Below are 19945 nucleotides of genomic sequence, written 5' to 3'. Positions count from 1 at the left end.
ACGCGTTAAAGCTGAGTATTCGCTCCATCAGCATGCAGTGGAGACCTTACTGCCCTCACCGATCACACTGCTTTGTGAAGTTGGTTTTCCTTTATGTCAGCCACATAAACAAGATTTTGGAAAAGGATGAATGTAGTAAGGAGAGGGAGGAGGCGATAGCCACCGACTTTTCCTCTAGTGCCACCATTAAGATTGATCTGTGTTTTCAATATTGTCCAATTTGTCGAATTCTTTACTCACTGGGGCAGTTGTTCAGCTGCAGGTGAAGAGCAGTCGCACTTTGCATGATAGCCCATGCCACCAGTGTATGATCGTGTGTGGAGATGCTGACATGTGTTGAAAAGCACTTTGAGTGGTTGGTAAGACTAGAAAAGCACTATTTAAATTCAGTTCAATACCAGCTACTTAATGTTTAGATAATTTGAAATTGCTTGCATGATAGTACACAAAATAAGAACATGATACCTTCTAGACCAGGGCTGCCCAAAATGTGGCCCGCAGGCCTGTTATGATGTTCAATTTGGCTCATCAAATGTAATTAAAAAATAATAATATAATAATAGTCATGCAGTTGTATCTTTTATGAGGTAGAAATGCTGCTTAACCCTCTGAACTCTGCATCTGAAACGGTTCACCAGTACCTACATTAGTATTTTTGCTTATTGTGATGTAATTTCTTGAAATATCTTAAAAACCACATATACTTCAATCCGTACAATGTAAGCTCAAAGGTTATGCAAGTCAATTAAAACACAAGAATTGATAAAAGAATTTAAGAAATACTAAAAATCGGACATGCATTTTCAAATTGTACTAAATAAACATAAAAAATGTATATCCAAAACAAGTCTGAATGTAGTAACATGAACAAAATATTTCATAAACACTTCATAAGTTATTTAAAATAGTGTTTGTTTACGTTCATACCTTAAGCAAACAGGTCAGTGTTGGAGTAACTTGCCGGCGCCAGCGTAAGTAAGTAAATAAGTAAGTAAGTGAGTCAGACTACAGATTTGCTAACGTGGCTGCAGACACTTAATCTTGCTTTTTCATTAGGTCTGTAAGTTTGCACTAGTATGGTAATTGTGTTTTAAGTTATTCCTCTTTAAAATACATTTCCTGACTAGTTTGCGAGAGCATAAAAGGCAGAAAAAGAGCACCAGGAGAAAAATCCCTCAGTAAGCAGGCCCAGAGGTAACAGGCTTGCACAGATAACACCAGGCCAACTACACAGACAGATCCCTGCTAATTCAGAGACGCAGCAACAACTGTAGTATAAATCGCAAGTGCTTTTGTTGTCGTCGACGAGTCACTCAACAGCTCCCTTCCTTGGTTTCTATAGAGATGAAGTTTCAAATTTGATATTTTGTGGATAAAACCAAAACCAAAGTTCACATGAGGTAAGTCATCACTTACACACACATTGTGTCGCCGTAGGGCAAACTAAAAGTACTTTGAGCTAAATAGTGCTGGTTGCTTCCCTGGGTTTATGTCTTCAACATCTTCTCTCATTCTTTGCTTATTTTTTATTTGACTGTTCGTTTTGCTCATCTCTCCAACCCCTCTGTGGCCGAAGCATTTCTTATACAGCCGGGTTGAGATGCTGCATTTTGTGTTTCTGTGTCTGACTGTCAGTTTCTAAAACGGGCTCCCCATGTATGACAAGCACGCATTTCATCATTTCTCCCTATCTCTTTATTTCTTTGCCTCAAGTCCGCATTAAAATATGCATGACTTTGAGTTTGTGTTACAGCTGTCAAGTCCGCGGGATCAAACTAATCAAAGTAAATCCTTACGAGAAACATCAAGGATAAACAAGTGATTAGAAGGCCAAGCTTGTGATTGTCTGGGAGAGAGAGATGGAGAGAGACACCAACGCGCAGTTAGCCAGCAGAGCTTATTCTGCCAGGACTGCTTCACCACCTAATCCCACCCTGTTTGTCAGCCCCTCTAGCCCTATATATATCATCTTCAACTCAGATGTAGGAACTGGAGTTAACAGTGTTGCAGAAGTTGGAGTCGAAGTGTTGCCTGAAGATGTTAACAACAGCGTGTAAGTAAAGTAAAGGAACTGCAGCAGCTGCAAAAAAAAAATAAAAAATACGTCAAAAAACATCCCTCATGACAATTTCCTCCCGTTGGTGCCCCAGTAGATTTATGATCAAATGTCACTTCGGGTTGAGTTGTTTGGGTCGAGGTCACCGCATGATTTTAGATCATACTGCACAGCAAATTGGAAAGATGATAAATAAAGTTTATTTTTATTGGCTAAAATAGCACATTTGTCCCAGAGATGAGATGAGATGAGAGATGAGGTGGCGGCCTTGGAACAAATTTAAGAGTGACCATTCAGTATGTGGGAGCACTGTTTAATTGAGTGTTAAACACATTAGCAGTGTCTCGATTCATCAATTAGTCATCAGCGAATGTTCATAAAGAAAAGGGATATTAATATTAACATTCAAAAGGGAGTACCACTAAACTTGCAGCTTATCGTCTGTCTCCACTTGTGTTTGGTTTTCAGTGTACTGTCTTTGTTAGAGAGCTGGGTTATTCAATTGCAAATTCACTTGTAGGATTGTGCAGATGTGACATTGTCAGCATCCAATTTAAAAACATTTTTGAAAGTTTGTTTTTACTTTGTTTGAGGGACGATGCAAGTATGAAACTGATTGTATAGATAGTTTTAATATAGAGTTTTCAGTGGTCAGTATCATAAAACTACAATACACAATAGATATGAAAATACAATTAAATACACAACACAACACACAGGGCCCCTCGCACCAGACAAATGTAGTCCACACTTAAGGATACGCTGAAACTAGCCAGTCTGATGCTAAAGCTGACCATATTGTTGTTGCAGACAATAATGTTTCACTTCCTCTGGCTAACCAGTCAAAAGCACTATTATTAATGCGGTGTTTATTACTGTGTTGTCTCTTGTGCCCGGTACTTTTTGAACAGGCAAATGGCTGAAAATAACTTCCCTTAACTCAACTGTAGAGTCTGACGAGGTGATTAATAATTTTGTCAGTGGTTAAAACTTTTTACCTCGTACAACTTAAATTTAACAGTGTACTTTACTTGGTAATTCTGAGGTAATAAAGGACAATAAAAAGGACAAAGCCTCAAGATAAGGTATCTATAGCCCACAACCTTCGACGTTAGTGTCTAATATCAAATTTAGATGCTGAACATCCTAAAAGTTATCCCATCTTTTAAAATGATGCGCAATGCCAACATTATTTTATGGAGGATTTTACACATGTTTTCTCATATAAAAGATTTATGTTTGCTTGGCCACTCGGATGCTGCTTCTCAGCCAGATGTGGCCCAGGGGCCGCCAACTATAGACCATTTGTTAAATTGTCTCTTTCAGTAGAGCTCAAGTATGATTCTTTGCGTCTCTGTGCATATCTTAAGTTAAATGGGAGTCTATTGTAATGGACAGTAAAATATGAGCACCTCATTATTTTTAAGATGACAATAAATTAGAATTCAAGAACAGCAGCCATATGTGTGTGATCCAAACCCACAGCTGTAGTTTAAGGAAGCAAAATAATTCTTATTTTATGTTGGTTAAATGACAAGGAACTCAAACTTCACCCATCATTTACCATCATGTGCAATTATCTAATGGAGACTGCGTTTTGGCTTCCAAAAGTTCTGTAGAAACTTCATGAAAACTGTGAGTACCTCACAACGCATATGAAAGAGGTTTAACATCTTTGGGAAATATTTATTCTGGGCTATGTATAACATGAAACAAGTGAAAAGAGTTTTTCAGTCTTGCTTCTTGCATCTCAGAAACTCCATCTTTTTCCTCATCTGCTGCTGATTCAAAATGCAGCAGATTAATGAGACCTAAAATACAGTCAGCCTAACCTCCAAGTGGAACATCGTTTGGTTAGTTGCCACCTGAATTTTGAACAGTGATCATTATAGAACAGTGTTCATTATAAGATTTTACCTTTTTAAGTTTTAAAAGATATGCCTCAGCATGTATTTCATGACTTTTGAAAAAAGTCAGTACATGAGATTTAAAGTTGGAATTTCCTGATAAAGTTCTGTTGGCCCTGATCCTGATTCAAGTCATTCAAAGTGATAGTTGGGGTCTTTTGATGTGGGGTTGTACGAGGTAGTTATCCCTAGTCAGTGTATTACCTGCAGCCGATGACCGTCAGCTCTCCCCCTGCGTGGAGAAGCGCTTGATGAGTTTTTAAGGCATGCCATGACACTTCACATCAGAGACAAGTGTGTTTTATCAAGCGCATAGCACCGACAGAGAAGCAGAGCATTGTACTGCTAAATGGGACTGACAGCAAGATGTATTTTAGCCACCTAGAAGAAGGCCCACCTAAAGACAGTCCTTTCCTTAGGGACTACATTCCCTAATCCATACAACGTCCGTGTACCTACGCACAAGCCCAGCTGTGTCTGCCATGCACTGTATAATGCCGCAGATCAGCTGGACTTTCAGTGGTTGCATAGATTTATTTGGGTGGGTCTTCTTTTAGGTGGCTAAAAAGCGTCTTGCTATCTGTACCGTTTAGCAGTACTGTGTTCTGCTCCCCTGCCGGTGCTACATGCTGCTTCTCCACACAGGGGAAGAGTGAATAGTCGTAGCATGTGTTACCAAATTATCGGAATAGTTTTCATATCAGATTGTGGTCTATGTATCTTGATACAAGCTGTAACAACTGAGATGGAAAGCTACACTTCTGTACCTACCGCACATACCACCGTAATCATAACACTGGACCAGATATGGAGCACCACTCTCTTGGGAAGACTCCACTCCAGCTCCCTTCATTCTCTCTGCTGCCCTTATAAAAAGCCCTCAAGACTTTCACAAGTTCAAAGCACCCATAGAGAAAAAAACGAAGCAACCTCTGACCCTGTCGATACTCGAAAGTCTTGAAAGCATGTGTCACTCTGAATGGTACAGCGTATCGTACGACCCTCTGCCAAGCGTCGGGATCACAAAAATCCCTGGGGGATCTGCGGCCTTTCCAAAGGCGGATGGACTGAGCAAGAGCAAAGAGGAAAAAAAATGAAGGCTGGCAGCAGAGAAGCGGCAGAGCAATACATTCTGGGCTTTGCATGTCCAATAAATTCATCAGTTTTGACACAAATTCAAGAGGAGAAAAGTGACTGAAAATCATTATGGAAGAAAATACAAGGATTCAAATTACTCGCTGCAGGCAAGTGGTGATTGCTTTGTGGTGGCAGGGGCCAGTAGAGAGTAGGATCTGAATAGTGAACAGTCTCCCTGGGCTGCAAATCACTAATTACTTATTAATGAGTAGATGAGGAGGTCTGCGCTTTCAGAGTAAACACTGGTGAGCAGGCGTGCTAAGCAAAGAGCAAAAGGGAGATGGTTAAAGAAGGGCAGAACAGGGTAAGGAGACTTTGAACTGTACATTGAGACAGAATCGACTTTTAATTTAAGCCGAGGTTTCTTCGTTTAAATATCAAAACGAAGGAGGTGGGTTTTTTTTCTCCAATGCTCCAGCTCAAAGAGGAGGAGCATGTCAAGCTGAGGGAAAGCAAGAATATGACAGAAAAGGAGAGTGTGAGTACGGCAAGAGAGAGAGAAAGGTTAAACAACACAAGGAGGGGGGAAGAGAAACCGAGACAGAGCGGCAGATAAAATACAAGAAAAAGTACAGATAAGTACAGAAATGGAAATGGAAAACAGACATACCTATCTGGGCTGACCTTTACTGAACTGAATCACAGAGGAGTGCGGTCGAGATAAGGCTAATACACTGAGGAGAACATCTTTATTCCAACCTTTTCTCCTGCTGATATTTCTGCAAACAATGACCAATAACAAACAGCCAAGGCGCCAGACCTGTACACCCGAACTGCGTTAAGGATCAGAATCAGCTGCCACGAAGCACTGAATCATGTCTGGATAACACCTGAGTAACTTCAAACCAGCCTCAGCTAAATCCACTTCGTTTTTATTCATAGCCAAACTCTGAACCTGCCTCTACCACCTGCTCAAACTCCGAATAACAAAACAACTCATGCCGACTGTTTGGGCTGGCACAGCATGAAGAATCACACACTTATACCTTCACACGCTCACGTATTAGAAATTCATTTGCATTCATCAGCAACCACTGCCCCCGGGGGGGATCTGTGGAAATATGTCGGATTGTTTAGTCAAAATTACAATACAGCTGGGGCAATTTATCTTATGAAAAGCCCGTTAATTTCTTCAGGAGGAAATGGTGTTTTCATTTGCATGCTGAATAAGGAGTAGCTAGAGAACCCTTTCCCAACCTGTTACGCCACTCTCTCCACAGCTAATGAGGCAGCGAGCAGGGAATTACTGATTCCACCGGGAGCCCTTAGCATGACAAACACACCATGACTTAACAGTTGGCGCAGAGCACGTCCACGCATGCATGTGTGTGATTGTCCGTATGTCTGAGAGTGTTAATGCGCATATTCATGACTGTGTGTGTGCGTGCGTGTCTGTGTTTTCCAGTGGCTGGGATTAAAAGTCTGCAATTACATTCTAAATAATTACATTAAATTAGTTTAGATTAGATCAAATACAGCCAATTACACAATGAGACAGAGAGAAAAAATGGCCAATAAAATAACCCCCAGGTGAAGTGTGTGTGTGTGTGTGTGTGTGTGCGTGTGTGTGTGTGTGTGTGTGTGTGTGTGTGTGTGTGTGTGTGTGTGTGTGTTGAATTTGCTGTGCAACCAAGGAGAGAAGCTGGTTAGGCATCGGGTGTGTCTGATAACACGACTTATCACTCATGTTCAGCTACATGAGGTGCATAAATTATTCCTGCTTGAAATTATAGCCCACACTTTTAGCTCAGAGTGGGAAGTAATTTGATGTCAGGTATAATCTCGTATGCTCATGAAATTTCAGGACCAGAGTGACTCAAAAGACTGAAGATGTGATGTTTTTAAAGAGTGAACAAAGGCGAAACTTAATATAATATCAATTGTCTAGCTAGTAGGACGCCAAGATTAAGTTTAAAGGTCAACAGACCGAGGAAAACGCTCAGTTTTATAGGAAACACACTTAGAGTATATGATCGCATCGTTCATTTCTACATGGAAAACCAGCCGACATAACATTAAAGTTCCCATATTGTAGAAGTGGAGTGAGATTTTAATTACTCTTTTAATTAGCAAACAGTCAAAACTGAAATGAAATAAACATAGCCCATATTCACAATCTGTGCGCTCAAATGAGCCATCAGGAATTCTGTGAGGTTGTGATGTCACAACGTCCCCCAAGCACGGCCGCGGTTGCAAAAAACCCCACAAAGAGCTGATGCGGAAACACGGAAACACTAATAAGACACAAGTGAAAGTGATAACTGAACCAAAAACCCAAACCATGACGAAAAGCTGCCTTACTCTAACCAAAATACAATCAATGCATCAGCATCAGCCTTGTTCTGCTTTTTGTATAAAATGACTGCTTTGCCTTCAGATCTCTGACCTCTCTGCACAGGGGTCAAACACTAAGATACCGGACTGTTAACTCTTTATTAACCATGGTCACCCAGAAGATGGATGGGTAATCCAGCTGAATCTAATGATACAGGTGCATGTAAGCCTTCCGATGTATGAAGTGCTCTCAGACGAGCAGACAAAGCAGACTACATGCACATTACATACACTGATGTACTTGATTTTGAAGTGGGAAGATTATTAGCCCTTGGAAATCTGCTTTACATTATCAGTCAAGGGAAATCATTTATTTTGTCATCCTCTGTTGTCACACAACAGACAGAGTTTTTAAGGCATGCCAGAACACTTGGGCTTTTTTTGAGAGTATCGGAGAAAAGTGTATTATTGTATTGTGTATAGTGTATTGTGTCTTGAAATATTCAAGGTGCTCTGTCCAGGATAAACCTACGTCAGTGAATCAGTTTGCATTAATACATTAAGAGGATTATAAACTATGTTATTATTCCAAATTAAGTAGAGAAATGAGTCAGATCTAAAGTAAAAAGTCTTCTGATTCCATCTGACGGCAGCAGATGTTGGAATAAAGGCTGACCAGAGAGCTTCTTCTGTCACGAGTTACAGAAGACTGTGGTGGACGAGGGGAGAGGAGAGCCGAGGGGGGAGAAGGGTAAGGATAGGGAGGGGAGAACAGATAATGGGGAGGAGAAGGGGGGTAACTCCAGAGAACATAAATAGTTAATGATGCCTTAGCCGCTGGGAGACACACACCAGACCGACTTGTACAGTACGCTGCCCATAAACACACCCACACCAGTGCAAACACAGAGAGAGAGTGAAGCTGAGCCTCGGTGTTCAACATACTAAGTCAAAATGCCCTTTGTGAGCAAGGTTCTACACATATACACACACTTTTGTAATCCGACCTTGAATTGCATCATCGTCTCAGGGGTTTCAAGTGCTTAAAGGGTGTTTTAAGGTAAAGTTTTCTATTATGAGGAAATCCAACAACCGAGAGTAAAACTCCCTGAATGGCACCGCAGGTTTAACCCTGTAAGATAAAAGCAATGCACAACAAAGCAGAATCAAGATTAATCATCAATGTCCGGATGTTCATTTACAGAGTTTGGTAAGCTGGCAGTCAAGTACTGTAAAGTAGCCTGTGATTTTCGAACACTTTGAGGTTTAATCTTTTGGTTGCTAATGAGGTATTTTGGCTGAATTTTGAGTCTGCGCTGTCCCAAGGGAAAACATAAAAGATGAACGATAGGGGTGCAATCGCGGTGCAAAAAGGCACTAAAGGAAAAATACCGCCTTTAAAGTTCCCATTTACACACATGCTGACAAATGTGATAAACACACACTGCGAGCGCTAATACTTCATGGGAGTTCATCATCACTGGAGCGAGAGAAAAAGCAATGAGGCTTTTTGGCAGATTTCCTGCTCACCCAGGGTTGACAAATTGCCAAGGCTCTCTGTCACAGCTCCACTTTAAGGCTGCTAACTGTTTCATCTGCTATGATTTAGATCTCGGGCATAAAAGTCGCCCGGTGGAAATGCATATTCCGCACACCTTCATTTGCATCACACAACACGGAGCAATTACAGTCACTTTGAATGGTAATTTGTATAAGACAAAGCTCAATGAATCAATAACTACTTTGTTGTTGTTGTTGTGTGAAATTACCTCAGATAAAAATTTCCCTCAGACAGGCAATTTTGAAGGTGAGTACATGAAAACAATCTTCATAAATAGCACAAAGGCGTAATTAAGGTGTTATCCAGTCAAAACAATCCCCTCCAGACTGTCAAAGATGCAGTTTGGAAGGATTTAAGCGCTACAATATCCATCTAATTTCTCTCCAAAATGACTTGGAAGGTTACAATAAACACAAAAAAAACACTTCTCTGTAAAAAATACTTTATCCACTGCACCTAGAAACATATATCATCTAAAGCGGCTGGTAAATCTCTTCTAAAGAGGAGTCTATTAAATGTGCTTAAGCTCTTTGTTATTGGTTATATTCAGCCAAAAGATTATCATTTTATGCAAACAAGATTGATGGCACAAAATTGTAAGATAAATACTAATTACCCACCACACCAAACCTTGAGCATGACCCCTGAATGGTGAGAAGAAAAGATCTTCAAACTTTGTGTTCTGCTTTTTACTTAAACTGGAAAGTTTTAACTTTATGTATCATCATTAAGTAAATGTTGGTTGTGCAAGGTAATGGCTATAGAATAATGACACCATCAGCATTTAGATTAGCTCTCTACAGCCCTCACTTTCATTAATTTGTTTGCCACCGGGCACAAAATCTCCCAGGAAAATGAAGGCTGCCTGGTGATGGAGTCAGACTGGCAGCCTGGCACCATTCCTATCTTTTTTCACATCTCCATTATCGACTAGGTGAAAGAATTAACAGTGTTTGTCCTGTGTTGTTGGTATTTTCCACTCTGAGAAAAACGCAAATGATCTGGTTGTCTTTGCAACAGATGCACCGACAATAATGCCATTTGGAAACACTGGGGGTTCGGGGTTGGGGCTGTTTCCACTTTAATTCGAGCACCACTGAAGAAGCTTCTGTCTCCACTTGAAGAAAACTTTTAAACAAATACAAAAAGGTTTTGAGTTAGTTTGATTTGTGGCAAGCTCTGTGTTTGTAGTTGAAATTATGCAATTTCACAGCTGAAATTAATATTTGCTCTGCAAAAACGAAGTAGGAAATGATCTAACAGTGTCGTCTGTTTGAAGCTAGGTTACTGAGGACTTGAGTGTGCTCATCGTTACCGTCATCTTCCTTACATTTCCTTTCATTTTCAATATTATGCTTCTCTGATTAGTAGACAAATGACCTAAATAAACACGCTAAATAACCAGGCCGATGCTGGGCAGTGGACTGGCAGTGTCATGGCAACCTTGTCTGTTGTCCGATGTATGGTGTGGCAAATTAAAAGCTTGTCAGACACACTGTCATTATTTTTATCTCTAATTCCACAGATGAATCCTTGGTTGTTCCAGCTGCAGATCATTTTGATGAAAGGAGCTGTTATAATATATATTATGGTTTCCTAACTGCAGCAGCACAGTATTGTAAATTCAAAATTGCACTGTAACTATGTTGCACATCTCTTGAACAAGAAGGCAGATATGATGTGTTTGCATAACATACAAGCTTTAAACAGTTCAATATTTTAGAAACAAAGAGGCATTGTACTGGATTACTTATACCCTGCATAATTCATCTCAGCACATGACTCAGACAAACAATGACTAAGAAGTGCTTGAGAATGTCTTCCTGTTTTATGCCACAGCACGATTTGAGCCGGTGACTAAAGTGAGATGTGAAGTGACAGATGGGTGCTCTGTAAATGTTACTGTGTATTGTCATATTTGTGGTTATCTTTTCACTCCACCAGTGCTTCCTTTTGCTCGTGTTCTGTTTAAATTAGTTTATAGTTGATCAGCAGCAGATCTAACTGAGACAGACTTACCTGAGGGTGAAAATCTGCACTGAAGAAAGCGTGGACAGAGCCAGAAAAGTAGAAAGGGTCTCTCTCTGCCGGATGGGTTTGGAGGGCGTCATCACCACAAAGTTATTGTCCAGCTTCAGCTCTGACAGCGGCTGAAACAGCCTGACGCTGCCGATGCGCTGCATAGGCGTATGCCCTGCAAAATAGCCCATCGGCCTCTGCTGGTCGGTGCGGACGGAGCTGCCCTTTCTTGAGTCCTCTGCGCTGCAGTCCCCGCTGTCTGTGGTTTGAACCATGTAGTAGAGCTCCACAGGAGTGCCCTGGGCCTGCTCAGACACCCTCTGTCTGCCTGGCCTGACAGTAGGCGGACTGAACCAGCTGGCCAGAGGCTCTAGCTCGGCCACGCATATCCCCAGCTCTCCTTTTAGCCTGCATGTCCCACGCACCTCTTGAGTCTCGTGAAAGGCGAACATCCTGATGCAGGGCAACTTGTGGATGGCGCTGTAATCATCCCAGTCCCTCCCTGCGATGTAGAACAACACCTGAACCTTTGGCCAGCTGGGGTGAATCCTCTCGCTGATGATGTAGGTGTGGACCTTCCAGTTGAATGTGAAGAGAGGCGGCGATGACGCTGATGTCGGCGCTGATGATGAAGTGAAGGAGGGCGTGTTGAATGGCCCCGGCAGAGTCTGCAGCAGCTCCAGAGGGACGGACTGCTGGACAGACAGCGGCCCGTAGCTAGCATTGACGAAGGGCATCTGCCGGGCCTGGTGGACGAAGAAGGACTCGGTGCGAGCCTGCAGGCTGGAGTTCCTCATTAAGTCCTGATTTGCCTCCTGGAGGAAGAACGCCGACTCAGCGTTGAGGATCCGGTAGCTGACAGGCAGATAGATCGGTGTGGGGCCATACCTCTGCAGGCCCTCCAGGATCACCTTGCTGTCCACCACTGAAACAGAGAGAGAACGACAAAGAAGGACCTGTTAACCTTTGTTTCAGCAGCTAAGGTAAAAACATCTGGAATAATTCGAAACAACTCCGGTCACGCATCAGGGTACTTGAAGCTGTGTGAGCCAGGTGTGAAAACAAAGAGCAGAATGAGAAAAATTGGAGGAAATAACTCTGGACGCGGGCAGCGGCGCTTAACATTTCACATAACATTTGCATGCGTATCCTCCAACCTGAGGCAATCATATCTACAGTCGCTTTTAGTGGTGAATGTTTAATGGTTTGTTGGAGACATTTCCATATGATATCACTTTCATGAGCCGCTGCTCTTATTTAAAATAATTTGTTTGACTCAATTTAATACTGTTGTGTCTTTCTGAGTCGCTTGCTTATCAGGCTTTCCCATGTTTGCTCCACTAACTCGATCTTTTTTTCTCTTTGCTTCAGTTTTGCCTTATTTCTTTTAAATCTTTTACAACGTTTTCATCTGCCTCCTTCCTGCATCCTTCCCCCATGTCATTAAAACCTCCTCTTCCTCCTCTTATGCGTCATCGCTGCAAAGTACGGAAAGTTGGCATCAGATTCTTGAGCTCCGTCCCAATCCCATGCTACATTTTTAATTCTAAGCAGGTTATGAGCATATGGTGCAGTCACAGTGGAAAACTGAAAACTGACATATTCAAAAAAGTCAGTGTGTACATATACTACACATGTGTTTGAGAGTAATGTTGATGTGCATTATTGTCCCATAATGCAGTATGTTGAAAAGAGGAGGAGCTGTAAAACACTGAAACAAGTTGTGGGTGGTGGTGAGACAGGAAAAACAATCATGACATTTTGGTTATTGTTGTTGGAGTTAAATTAGCAGTGGCATTTCACCTCTGCAGTTTGACTGATGTCTGCTGTGTGCACATAATGCAAAATGTTTCTGCTTAAAACTAAGACAATCAGAACATAGCATATACTGTATGGAACTGGTAAAAAGAATACATAAATAAAAATGAGACATATTTAATATAACTAATATAACTTTACAGATTTGCACTGTAGTCTGTTTTTAGGTTTTTATATTTCTGTTTGTGTGAAGACAACGTGAGCACTGAGGAATTTGACATTGCCATGTAGTCAGTGAATTAGCTGCGGGCTATTAAGCCATGTTTGTTGGATACATTTTGGCAAATTGCCACCATTAAAATTATGCCAAATTATATAATTGCAGTTTCTGTTTGCAAAGTACCCACTCATGTACGAACAGCTATTACTGGATTACTTTGATACTGACGAAAACTTAAAAACGTGATGATTCTCAGGCAAGGTCTGGACTATAAAAAGTGCTCCCTTTTTTTAAGCCGATTTAGGGATGTTTGTTCGCCATGGACATATAGTATTAACACGTGATAATATCCTGAGAATCTGTAAATCACACATCATCTTAAACATACATGTGTCATGTTGAGATTTGACAGTCATGACTCTGGAAAGGAAGAAGATGTTTGACACATAATGAGTCCATTTTAACTTTATCCAGGATCTGGATTTGCTTCACCATGAATACATGAGGCCTTTTTCCATGCTGGTGCCCTATCATATGCACCTGGTGTCACTTTGAGACCTCCTCACAACTAGCCAAGGTAGCAGACTGCAAATGTACCTCACACTCTATCTTCTCATATCTCCTGCTTGGTGCACCCCCTTCACCTCTCCCGTGCCCACCTGCGGAGACATGCCTCACTGTGACTCTGTGCTTAAGTATTGAAAAATGTATCTGTCTGATATCTATAACAGAACTCAGATATCACACTCGCACCAATCTCCCAGCCTCTCTCTTTCCCACCAACCTGGCCCTAGAAGCTGCTTCCCTCCATCCCTGTCTCCATCCTGCAAATCTCCACACCCCCTGTTTCTCCTCGCCATCAAGATCCAGATATTTAGACTGATGGAGTTGCCCATGAGAGCCCATTGATTTTCTGTCCGGGTCTCTCGGTGCTATTGGAGACGGGGCAGTGGCAGTGATTTGTGAAAATCACAGCAGCAATGACCCACCGGCTGGCCAGATGGACAGAAGCAGCATCAGGCACAAGACGGCACTTTAGAGAGGACCATCCCAGCTCTGACACACGAGGATGTAGTGAAGGTTCACCTCACCTCCTCAAAAACCTTGTTTCACCTTAATTAAAATTAAAAAACTGGTCCTTAAATAAGATGATTGAGAGAAGACTCATTTCATTTGTATGTTTACTGTACATTCAATGTGTGCTGATAGAAATGACCTCATAGGGGTTATCATGCCCTGCATTAAACTATCTACAGTAATAGGTCAGATTAAGGACAGCTACTGGTGCTGAAATGACGTTTTCATCATCTTTTGTATGTGTTTGAGAAGTGTCTTTTATCAAAAGGCGCTGTCGTTAGCTGTAACCCAGCTTAATGGGGAGCCTAATGAATCAATCAGAGTCAGTAGCCAATCCTTCTTCATCTGTAAGAAGTTTTAAGTCCAAGTCTGCTGGAGCAGCTACGTCTGTTTTGTTATATTACACAAGGACGTGGATTGAAACTTCAGTGGCAGTAAATCAAAAATCATTTATATGACATCCAGTTTTTAATAAGTCCATTTTTATTCCCTTATGAATACAGAATGTTCAAAATATGGCCGCTTTCTCTGCCACAGCTATGAAAATTGTGTTGGCTGCCCGGGCTGCTGAACCTAATTACAGACCTCTATTCTGTATAATCATGTGCATTAATAGCAAAAAGTCTGAGTGTGATATGGGCAACAAAGTCATGAAAATATTATAAATGAATCATAAATACTTTGTAAGCAGTAGATTTTTTCTTTGTATTCATGTTGCACACCTTTCAACTACTCAGACTCCAGAATTAAACTGTATTTCTTTTACACCGCCGCATCCCTGATGGGAAAGAAATACCAGAGGAAGTAAAGACCTCTACTGAGACAGTTCACCGCGAGCTCCACAATTTTGACTGAGAGAAGATGTTTACCCTGAAAAATGACAAAACAGAGAGCGATGTCAAGAGGGGAGCAGCTGCTTAGTCTGTGCTGGATCATGCTTCCAGCACCGCGAGAGGATTTTTCTGTCTTTCTGTTTCTCTGGGTGATGTGACACACTGTCCCAGTTACTGCTCACCATGACACAGATGAAACTAAATACCTCATTACAGCCAGAAAACATCGTAATTTGTAACTTCAGATTTAGAATATGTCCCATTCTATGACACCAATAGGTCATCGTAAATAGAGAAGCAAAGCCGACGTGATTTGTAGCCCCGAGTTGCCCTTGGATTTCATGTCTGCGGCTACTGTACTTGTAAATCATGTCTTCGGGACTGTTTCTGCAAATGAAAAAGGGGATGATTTGTGCAGATAACTTAACCCCTGTGGTAAATCCTGGTTGTAAACTCTCGTGGAGGATTTCTGGGCATTGCCAACCCCTCAGGACATGGGGGCCGAGGAGTCTGATCACATATCAAACATGCGGCTGAACTGGACTGGCCTCATCATTAGACATATGTTCGAATCAGGATTTAATGTCTTGATGTTATATTCATGTAACATGAACCAGGCGGCCCACAGGAACATGGGACTCTTGATTAAAATGCATTTAAAGTGTTTTCCGTGGAATTCCTTCAACACGCGGCAAGCAACTTCTAAAATTAACTCTCAATATGGTATTAAAGCATTCATGTCCCCGAGACAGCCATGTGTGGCTTCGAATCAAACCGTTTCTTATAATCACCTGTTCTCATCCCTGGCGACCCGAGTAGAACTTCACCCAAGAAACATAATCCCTTCATCTTGCCTCCCTCCTCCTCTTCTCATCCTATCTTTATCCTCCACCATGTGTGCATCTTGCAACCACTCCCTGATCAAACGTATTAACTTGGCCTGGCTTCAGTAATACATTAATCAAACAGATTTTCTTATAAGAAATCTATAGAGAGAGAAGTGATGGAGGTGAGAGGTGGGAAGACGAACAGCAAGTCGGAGCAGGGAAGTGGGAGGGGGTGGTGATGCTGGATTGTCTTCATGTAAGTGAAAGAGTCAAAGATTACAGTGCAGCAAGCGCTGATGTGCATAGCCCACGTGCCCCCTTCATTATAGCATTCAGTTTAAAATTAGACTTGTTTTTCCTGTAGAGCCATCAGGAACACAGCAGAACATTACTACTTCAGAAACACCTGCACACGAGTTCACCACTTTACAACCTGCTGATGCAACTCTTGCTGTTTCTTCGATCACTGGAAAAGAAGCACAAGTGGTCACTGACAGGGCTGGCATGTGAAATCTAAATCTGTCCATCCATTGTTCACCCCAAGGAGTTCTGTTTAGGTCCATGACAGGTTCAAAGGAAACGTCTGGTAATACTATATATGATATATATTGTCAAGAAAAACATATGAAAAGACCAGAACCAGCTATTTTTTTTTCCTGTTAACAAGTAAAGCCTGGTATAGCTTATTCCTCTGTGCTCTCATTTATCCCAAAACTAACAGAAACACATCAATAAGCCACACTGTGGCACCTGGTGACATGTAACCTCAGTATCATGGGCACTGTAGTTTATTTACACAGCAGCCCACAGATACCGTCGGGGCGCCCAACTGAACAGCTGGAAATAGTCAACAAATGCATTTATCTTTAAGTTTCCTAACCATTTATACACTGTGCCTATAACATCTGGAGTTGTTAGTGAACAGATCAACTAATTTTGTTTGTCATTCCGTCAAATCATCACGTCAAACTAAACTAAGACTACGAACAAGATAAACATTAACAAATTTTGGCATGTTAAAATACTGAACTACGATGGTGAACTTAATAAATATTAGCTAATTTTAGCATGCTAATATTCTAAACTAAGACATGCTAAGAGACTAAAGATGGTGAATGTGATAAACATTAAACTAGCAACTAACATTGATATTGTGAAGAGGTGTCTGCTGTCTGTCTGTGCTTAAAAGAATCTTTCACTGTCTTCTAAAATTTGTCTTTTCAACTTTCAAACAAAATAGTCTAGACATCTTTTCAACATCTTTTCAACAGCCTTTAGGACTTACAAAAAGAAAGGACATGGACCTGAGCAGCTATACACTTACTGTGAGAAATAAAAAAGAGGGTCCTTATTTTTAGAGATCACCCAAGACTTAGTTTAAACTACCTAAAACATGCCATTATCAAGCTGTTTGATGCCGTTTTATTTCATCCTCAGTGCTTCCACTTTTGTATCTGGAAGTGCCAGAGCTTTTACCTTACTGATTCTGTGTTGTAAAGAGAACAGCACATCTGGCTTTGTGTCTTCAACACTGACATTTAAAAAGCTTTTGAAATCCCCAAATTTTCATTAGTCCACAAGGTAAAACATTAAGCCGTGATCTTTATGTGGCATTTTCTTTTGTTAAACATTTGCTCTGTGTGGAAGCCTGCTCCGCAGAGGGGCTGCTTAGGGGACCTTGAAGTCACCATCAATGGACTACCGTTGGTCAGTATGAGAGGTAAGTTTCTCGTCTTCCGCCGCAGAACAATGGATTGAAAAGAGTATTTTGGGCTCTTGGAGAGCTGGATATAAATGTCAGCCACTGCTCAGATGGGGAAAATGCCATTGGCAAAGTCAAGAAGTTTAAAAACCTTATCAAAGACGGTTTCTGATAAAGACTTGTGCGCACACAAAGCGGAGTGGAGGCTGAATGTCCCCAAAACCACTTAGCAGCACGACTATTAGCAAAGCTATTGACTCGACTGGACTGGGTATTAGCAAACTTAATCAAGCATTATCTTAACATAATACTCTGCTACTTAAAGGGACAGTTTACTCAAAAATCAATTATACTTATTTTTCCATTTAGATTGTTTTGGTGTTGCAGTTGCAGAGTTTTGGAGATATCGACTGTAGAGATGTCTGCCTTCTCCCGAATGTAATGGAACTAGTTGGGCAGCGTTGGGTGAGAAAATTACTTCTAAAATGTAATGTAATACATATTACTGGTTACTATCATTTGAAAGTAATACGTTTCAGCTGCGTTTAGAAAAAAAAACTGAAAAAAAAAACTGTGTTCTGTATGACCACAGCCGATTGACGCTCCAAACTGGGAGCGCTTGCAGTACATCAGGGGCTGTCCTGGGGTGAAAACTAAACAGAAAAAGGTGGGGACACTTTCATGTTGTAGGCAGCAACATAAAGATACCAAACACACCAAATAAAAGGCAAAACGAATAGAAAATATGAATGAAGAAGTTATGTTTTGGTTTCATGAACTAAGTTGGCAGAGTGATGGACTTCACATGACAATATTCACAACTTGGATTCATTTTATGAAAAACTCTTTTGATTCATTTGATCTGTGGACCCTTAGGGACAAAAGGAATAGAAATTGTCGAAGAGCGGACACAAAGTAGGACTTTATGAGTGCTTCAAAGTTAGAGAGTTACCACTTTATTTCATTTGTTTTGCTTACAATGCTGGCAAATCTGAATGGATTACTCTTCGGATCGTCTGGTTTCCATTGAGTGAAGAGAACGACTGAATTGTGGAGAATCTAACCATGTGTAGCATGTCTATACTGACAAAAGCTTAAACATTTACATCGTTATGAGCCTCTTTGAACAAGTTTGAACGGGTTGCCAGCGACCCATCAGGTAGGTAATGTTACCTGACTTAGTAAAGCAATATATAATTGCAACACGTTACTTTTGTAGTGCATTACTCCCAACACTGGAAGTGACTAAATAAGTGATTTTGATACCAGCATAAATAATTGATAAGCGCTATCTAAGTAAATATGCAATATTCACCTTAATATAAAGAGCTACGGTGACTGATTTAGTGAAGTCTAAAACAATGCCCCCGAAAAGTCTTTGAATATTTATGTCAAACTGCAGAAAATTGTGTCATTCCTTTCTTTACTTTTTCGTCTCAAAAGCACACTTTGGGTCTTCTTAAGTGCTGGCTATTAGATATAAAACCGTCTTCTGTGTCTAGCAACATAATCCCCTGGTTAGTGAATTGTCCTGGTTGGTATCTCAACACAAACAAAACACACAGGAACTCTAATCGCTCTAAGTGCCCATCACATGCACTCTGACACTGCGGGAGAGCCGGGGCCAAGCAGAGAGCCCACTCCCAGCTGGAGGTTAATCAGATCACATAAAAGCAAAGCACACCTCATCTTTCATCACTAGGCAACACATTTATGCAGCAATCGATAGGTGGAATCATATTTTCCCCTTTCAGAGAAATGAGGGAAAATGAAGTATTGTGACCCAACCAAGATGGATGGGGCAGCGCTTTATAGCTCAGATATCAGCAATCAGTCTGAGCCACGTGTTTCTTCAAAACTTGAGTTGTTTTCATCTCTGACAAATCTTATGGCCTCTTTAGATCCAGAATGGCCTTTGGGTCATTTCTGTCAATAAAATTCCCTGAGTTGACTGAACGTAAGTAATTTTCAGCACGCTTGTCGGCTCTCTTTCAACCCGAGCACCTGCCTCTTATCTCACCTGCGGTGCACACACATATCACATCAATACAGATATATTAGTGGAGCCGCATGGCGTAATCCTTTGAGACTGTTAGTCTGAGAGAGAAAGACATTCCTCACTCCCCTATAGGCAGCCAGAACAACTGGAAGCAAAATGTACAGCTTAACAATGACCAGGCAATTACATCTCATCTCATCTCATCACAAAGGCTTAATTATTCATTTGCGTATTAAAAATAGATGTTTTAACATGTCCTGTGATTGTGGGTTCTGTAGGGGTGGTGTTAAATACTGCCAAGACTCAAAGAAAAATGAAGCCTTTGTGATAAATCCCTCTTAATATGTGAATATATTTGAAATGATGAGCGTTCTTTGCCGTCCTCCAATAGCTAATTAAGTCAAATAAATGGACAAGCCTGAAAGGGAATTCACAATTTTAGGTAATACAGTTCATTCTTTGATCGTTCCTTCAACTATTATGTGGAATAGAGGAGGTAACTTGTAAGTGATATAGTGAATTTCACAAAGTTTGACATTATCTTCAAGGACGCAACAAAAAGAAAGCGAAAATGT

The 19945-nt window shown here is 41.1% G+C and overlaps 1 protein-coding gene across 1 annotated transcript in view; it reads right to left on the bottom strand.

The window, feature by feature from the left end:
• The window catches only part of LOC141006245 (transmembrane protein 132C), a 114561-nt gene extending 100769 nt beyond the window's left edge, over positions 1-13792 (bottom strand). Inside the window, exons 1-2 of the mRNA XM_073478395.1 lie at positions 13717-13792; positions 10955-11879 (exon numbers count right to left, since the gene is read on the bottom strand). Coding sequence (XP_073334496.1) covers positions 10955-11879; positions 13717-13792 — 1001 coding nt within the window. The remainder of the gene's footprint in view (positions 1-10954; positions 11880-13716) is intronic.
• Positions 13793-19945: the final 6153 nt, after the last annotated feature.

The sequence above is a fragment of the Pagrus major genome, chromosome 12 (assembly GCF_040436345.1).
Source record: "Pagrus major chromosome 12, Pma_NU_1.0".
Classification (NCBI taxonomy): domain Eukaryota; kingdom Metazoa; phylum Chordata; class Actinopteri; order Spariformes; family Sparidae; genus Pagrus; species Pagrus major.
This window is presented reverse-complemented; position numbering and strand designations above follow the sequence as displayed.